At 42.7% G+C, this 7356-nt stretch overlaps 1 protein-coding gene across 1 annotated transcript in view; it reads right to left on the bottom strand.

The window, feature by feature from the left end:
- The window catches only part of LOC111978017 (proteasome activator complex subunit 4B-like), a 109039-nt gene that overhangs the window by 13032 nt on the left and 88651 nt on the right, over positions 1-7356 (bottom strand). The window contains 5 exon segments of the mRNA XM_070448206.1: positions 903-1026; positions 1028-1161; positions 1267-1352; positions 1675-1883; positions 5597-5728. Coding sequence (XP_070304307.1) covers positions 903-1026; positions 1028-1161; positions 1267-1352; positions 1675-1883; positions 5597-5728 — 685 coding nt within the window.

Here is a 7356-nt window from a genome sequence, read left to right as displayed (position 1 = left end):
TGGATACGTTTACAGTAGTTGTGGTACATACTGGATGGTGTCTCTCTGGATATCGTTACAGTAGCTTGTGGTACACACTGGATGGTGTTCTCTGGATTATGTTACAGTAGTTTGTGGTACATGACTGAATTGGTGTTTCTCTTGGATTACGTTACCGTAGTTTGTGGTACGACGCTGGATTGGTGTTCTCTGTTGGATTATGTTTCAGTAGTTTGTGGTACATTACTTGAATGGTGTTCTCCTTGGATTACGTTACCGTAGTTTTGGTTACACGCTGGATGGTGTTCTCTGTGGATTATGTTTCAGTAGTTTGTGGTACACGCTGGATGGTGTTCTCTGTGGATTATGTTCAGTAGTTTGTGGTAACATACAGAATGGTGTTCTCTCTGGATTACGTTACCGTAGTTTGTGGTACACGCTGGATGGTGTTCTCTGCTGGATTATGTTTCAGTTAGTTTTGTGGTACACGCTGGATGGTGTTCTCTGTGGATTATGTTTCAGTAGTTTGTGGGTACATACTGATGGTGTTTCTCTCTGGATTACGTTACCGTAGTTTTGTGGTACACGTGGATGGTGTTTCTCTGTGGATTATGTTTTCAGTAGTTTGTGGTACCACTAGAATGGTGTTCTCTCTGGATTATTGTTTCAGTAGTTTGTGTACATAAGAATGGTGTTCTCTCTGGATTAGCGTTCAGTTAGTTTGTGGTACATGCTGATGGTGTTCTCTTGATTTACGTTTCAGTAGTTTGTGGTACACGCTGATTGGCGTTTTCTCTGGATTATGTTTCATAGTTTGTGGCTACACCTGATTGGTGTTCTCTAATCCAGAGAGAACACCATCCAGTGCGTACCACAAAACTCACAGCAACCTCAAACAAACATTTTGCATAGGCTCAGAGAGTTGTTAGAACCAGAGTCTTGACAATGGGGGTTTTGACATGTTTTTTAACCTTTTTCTCTTTGGAGATTGCAGTGAATGGAGAAAGTGGTTGTAGATGAGTCTGGCCTGTTTTTGGGTGTGTGTGTACACACCTCTTGCAGGGCCAGCAGGACCAGTGGTATCTGCTCTGTGTAGAGTAGTCCCTGGGACATCAGAGACAGACAGGTCTTAGCATCCCTCTTCAGCTCATCATAACTGTCATCATTCTCCACCGGAGCGATCTACAAGAGGAGACAGATGAGGGTTGTTAGCATTCAGCCAGAGGATGATAGACCTCCCATCAGTCTGGTTCCTCTCAAGGTTTCTTCCTTCCTTGACCCACCCACCTTGAACAGCAGGGGTAGCAACTGGAGCTGCTCTGGAACGGCCGTGGAGAAGGAGCGTCCAGCACTGGCCATCAGCCACTTGAGTACTGGAAACACATACATAACCTTTTTACATCGTATGCTCTGACGAAGGTCTTCATAACTAAACATTTGGCACATTCAATTACTGAAATCTGCATCGTGCAGTGATCCAGTGAGCCGGGACTCTTTTCTCTTGGCTTTACACCTGGGTTTATTATCTCCATCAACTATATCCCTGAACATACTATATCCCTGTCTTCAGTAGTTTGATGGCCTGGGTTAGGGGTCGTACCGGCCTTTTGTAGTTTGATGGGTTAGGGGTCGTCCTGTTTTCAGTAGTTTGATGCGTTAGGGGTCGTACCTGTCTTCAGTAGTTAGGGGTTGTACCTGTCTTCAGTAGTTTGATGGCCTGTGTCCTCTCGTCCTGCTCCCCCACATCGTTCTCCTCTACCACGTGGTTCTGGATCTCCTCGTCCCCCTCCGTCAGGGGTTTGAGGCGCAGCAGTACTCGCTCTGTGAACTCCTTGATGCGAGGCGAGGCCGTGGGCTGGGTGTATGGCAGGTTGACGTCTATCATGAAGATGTAGGTGAGGACGCTGAAGAAGAGAGAGGAAAGAGAGCGAAAGAGGAGGCAGAGGGAGATTAACACCTTTAGTTTAGTGAATTCATTCATCTAGATTCTTCCATTTAGGCCTACATTTTTGATGTATTCCTCTTTTTCGACAGTTTGCTGGTCTCTACCTCTTTCAGTACTCTATTGAATGATAAAATCAACAATTCTCCCTGGTTTTACATACATAAAAAACATAAGGTGATCTCTTGGCCAACATGTTTGAAAAGTTATGGACAAATGTTTACGCTACTATGACGATGTTGTGGTTAGATACCTACTGAATGAATATGACTGATGTGTGGTTGACCCTAGCTGAATGACACTATGACTGACGTGTGGTTAGATACCTAGAAGAATGAACTATGACTGACGTGTGGTTAGATACCTAGCTGAATGAACTATGACTGACCGTGTGGTTAGATACCCTAGCTGAATGAACTATGACTGACGTGTGGTTAGATAACCTAGCTGATGAACTATGACTGATGTGTGGTTAGATAGCCTAGAATGAACTATGACTGACGTGTGGTTAGATACCTAGACGAATGAATATGACTGAACGTAGGTTAGATACCTAGCTGAATGAACTATACTGATGTGTGGTTGATACCTAGCTGAATGAACTATGACTGAACGGTTAGTGGTTAGATACCTGAAATGAACTATGATGATCGTGTGGTTAGATACCTAGATGAAATGAACTATGACTGATGTGTGGTTAGATACCTAGATGAATGAACTATGACTGATTGTGTGGTTAGCACCCTAGACTGAATGAACTATGACTGATGTGTGGTTAGACACCTAGATGAATGAACTATGACTGATGTGTGGTTAGACACCTAGTGAATGAAACTATGACTGATGTGTGGTTAGACACCTAGCTGAATGAACTATGACTGATGTGTGGTTAAGACACCTAGCTGAATGAACTATGACTGACGTGTGGTTAGATACCTAGATGAATGAACTAACTGATGAGTGTGGTTAGACACTAGATGAATGAACTATGACTGAGTGTGGTTAGACACCTAGCTGAATGAACTAATGACTGGACCGTGTGACTAGTCGTTAGATACCTAGCTGAATGACTATGACTGACGTGTGGTTTAGATACCTAGGATGAACGAACTATGAACTGATGTGTGGTTAGACACCTAGATGAATGAACTATGACTGATGTGTGGTTAGATACCTAGCTGAATGAACTATGACTGATGTGTGGTTAGACACCTAGCTGAATGAACTATGACTGACGTGTGGTTAGATACTAGCTGAATGACTATGACTGAGTGGTGGTTAGATACCTAGCTGAAGAACTATGACTGACGTGTGGTTAGATACCTAGAATGAACGCTATGACTGACGTGTGGTGATAACTGCTGAATGAACTATGACTGAGTGTGGTTAGATACTAGAAGAATGAACTATGATGACGTGTGGTTAGATACCTAGAAGAAGTGAACTATGACTGATGTGTGGTTAGACACCTAGATGAATGAACTATGACTGATGTGTGGTTAGATCCTACTGAATGAACTATGACTGATGTGTGGTTAGATACCTAGATGAATGAACTATGACTGATGTGTGGTTAGACACCTAGATGAATGAACTATGACTGATGTGTGGTTAGACACCTAGCTGAATGAACTATGACTGATGTGTGGTTAGAACCTAGCTGAATGAACTATGACTGACGTGTGGTTAGATACCTAGCTGAATGAACTATGACTGACGTGTGGTTAGAACCTAGCTGAATGAACTATGACTGACGTGTGGTTAGATACCTAGTGAATGAACTATGACTGAGTGTGGTTAGATACCTAGATGAACAACTATGACTGATGTGTGGTTAGAACCTAGTGAATGAACTATGACTGAGTGTGGTTAGATACCTAGCTGAATGAACTATGACTGAGTGTGGTTAAGACTAACTAGCTGAATGAACTATGACTGAGCGTGTGGTTAGATACCTAGCTGAATGAACTATGACTGACGGTGTTAGTACTCAGATGAAGACTATGACTGACGTGTGGTTAGATACCTAGTGATGAACTATGACTGAGTGTGGTTAGAACTCTGAATGACACTATGACTGACGTGTGGTTAGATACCTAGCTGAATGAACTGTATGACTGAGTTGGTTAGATACCTAGTGAGAACTATGACTGACGTGTGGTTAGATACCTAGTGAATGAACTATGACTGACGTGTGGTTAGATACCTAAGCTGAATGAACTATGACTGATGTGTGGTTAGACACCTAGCTGAATGAACTATGACTGACGTGTGGTTAGATACCTAGCTGAATGAACTATGACTGACGTGTGGTTAGATACCTAGCATGAAGATACTATGACTGACGTGTGGTTGATACCTAGCTGATGAACTATGACTGACGTGTGGTTAGTACCTAGCTGAATGAACTAATGACTGACGTATGGTTAGATACCAGCTGAATGAACTATGACTGACGTGTGGTTAGATACCTAGCTGAATGAACTATGACTGATGTGTGGTTAGACACCTAGCTGAATGAACTATGACTGACGTGTGGTTAGATACCTAGCTGAATGAACTATGACTGACGTGTGGTTAGATACCTAGATGAACGAACTATGACTGACGTGTGGTTAGATACCTAGCTGAATGAACTATGACTGACGTGTGGTTAGATACTAGAATGAATGAACTATGACTGAGTGTGGTTAGATACCTAGATGAATGAACTATGACTGATGTGTGGTTAGATACCTAGCTGAATGAACTATGACTGATGTGTGGTTAGATACCTAGATGAATGAACTATGACTGATGTGTGGTTAGATACCTAGCTGAATGAACTATGACTGACGTGTGGTTAGATACCTAGCTGAATGAACTATGACTGACGTGTGGTTAGATACCTAGCTGAATGAACTATGACTGATGTGTGGTTAGACACCTAGCTGAATGAACTATGACTGACGTGGTTAGATACCTAGCTGAATGAACTATGACTGACGTGTGGTTAGATACCTAGATGAACGAACTATGACTGACGTGTGGTTAGATACCTAGCTGGAATGAACTATGACTGACGTGTGGTTAGATACCTAGAAGAATGAACTATGACTGACGTGTGGTTAGATACCTAGATGAATGAACTATGACTGATGTGTGGTTAGATACCTAGCTGAATGAACTATGACTGATGTGTGGTTAGATACCTAGATGATGAACTATGACTGATGTGTGGTTAGATACCTAGCTTGAATGAACTATGACTGACGTGTGGTTAGATAACTAGCTGAATGAACTATGACTGACGTGTATGGTTAGATACCTAGCTGAATGAACTATGACTGACGTGTGGTTAGATCAATAGCTGAATGAAACTATTGACTGACGTATGGTTAGATACCTAGCTGAATGAACTATGACTGACGTGTGGTTGATACCTAGATGAACGAACTATGACTGACGTGTGGTTAGATACCTAGAAGAATGAACTATGACTGATGTGTGGTTAGATACCTATATGAACGAACTATGACTGAATGTGTGGTTAGATACCTAGCTGAATGAACTATGACTGACGTGTGGTTAGATACCGAGCTGAATGAACTATGACTGATGTGGTAAGTGGCAGTAAGCTATGGACAAGAGTGTCAGCAATGAAAATGTTTGTGCAATGTGTAGGCGAGGTCCTACCTTCCGATGCGCTCACGGACGTTCTTGTAGACCTGTGTGAGTTTGGGCTCTAGGTACTGCAGCAGTCTGTGGAGCAGCTCAGGGACCCTCCACTCYTGCTGAGCCAGGCCCCCCTGCAGCACATACAGACGACTGGACAGGAGAGGAGAGTTATACACACACCTAACCCTAACCCTAAGTCAGGCCTCCCTGCAGAGTACACAGAAGACTGGACAGGAGAGAACAATAAAATATAATCATTTGTTTATTGTCCAACAAGGAGAATATTCTTGACTCACAGACAAACATTTTACAGACAAACAAACTATCACCGACCCAGACTCCATAGCTGTGTTCGAATACCCATACTAACATACTGTATACTACATACATAATGGGTATATATACACTACAGCCACACGTGGTCCCGTATGGCTCAGTTGGTAGAGCATGGCGCTTGCAACGCCAGGGTTGTGGGTTCATTCCCCACGGGGGGACCAGGATGAATATGTATGAACTTTCCAATTTGTAAGTCGCTCTGGATAAGAGCGTCTGCTAAATGACTTAAATGTAAAATGTAAATGTACATACTATTAGTTCATTTTAGCATACTGTAAACGAACGGTACCCTTTCAGTTGAGCGTACTTCGCCTGTCTACCGGAAGTTGATGCTGTTGCTATGCAACCTCTTGCTAGCTTGTTAGCATTACAAATTACTAGCTAGACTTTTTACGACTCCAGGTGTGTTCGTAAATTCAATCTGGAGTGTGCTCTGGGCGTACGTAAATTCAGGGCGTTGTCAGATTGTCCGTTAGAGAATTTTGAGTGTTTCACTCTCGGAGCATTCAGAGCGCACACTGGACCCTCTGGCCGAGGAGTAGGGTTGATCCGAGCATTCGAATATACTGGCAAGTTCGACGCATTAGTACTAGCCTACTAACGTTAGCTAGCTAGCTAACATACCGGTACATACTGCTGTAATGATATGTTGTGGTTCGTAAGGAAAGTGTAGCTAACAAATTGTCAGTCAACGTAACTTATTTGAAAAGTCATTACTTTATTATATTGCTCAAAATATCTTAACATTTGTCATGATTAGTTAAAGCAATGAAATTGTATCCTTTCTCGTCGGACTTCGGCTCAAATCGGCTGCATATTCGCCGCCATTTTCTTGAAATCTGAAACCGTTGTGAAGCCACGCCCATTCTCTGAAGAATTGTATTATGGGCTCTAAAAGCACGGAAATAGTGTCCACTGCTTGTATACTTCATATTTTGACAAATTTAGTATGACATCCGGGAACTTTTGGCACACTAATGTCATGATGTTGCCTGCTTGGGTACTGCAAACCCCATCCCCCTCTCCCTGCCTCTCCCTTTCCACCACAACCCATGCGGTGATCACAGAGATCATGTGACGTAATTGCGAAGAAAGAAGAACCGCCGGAAAACATCCATTCTATAACGAATGACACTTCTGAATCACATCCACACCACACCGAGACAGAACTTCACTCCAACCAAACGACTTCTCTCCGTCCACGCCAAGGCGACACACACACTGAACGTAACTATATATATATTGATTGCAATTGTTCCCGAATGAGTGAGCGTTCATGTGTAAAGGATTAGCATGTCAATTGTTATAATTATGGACTCTGTAAGTGAATTCTTAGTCGAACGCAACTTTCCCTTTGTCTACAGCCGCCATGCCGGTTCAGCCCACTAGGGATATTGCTCCCATCATTTCATGTAACTATTTTAAGTTTGTTTTGTTTTGTT

Source organism: Salvelinus sp. IW2-2015, linkage group LG18, assembly GCF_002910315.2.
Source record: "Salvelinus sp. IW2-2015 linkage group LG18, ASM291031v2, whole genome shotgun sequence".
NCBI classification, from domain to species: Eukaryota; Metazoa; Chordata; class Actinopteri; order Salmoniformes; family Salmonidae; genus Salvelinus; species Salvelinus sp. IW2-2015.
This window is presented reverse-complemented; position numbering and strand designations above follow the sequence as displayed.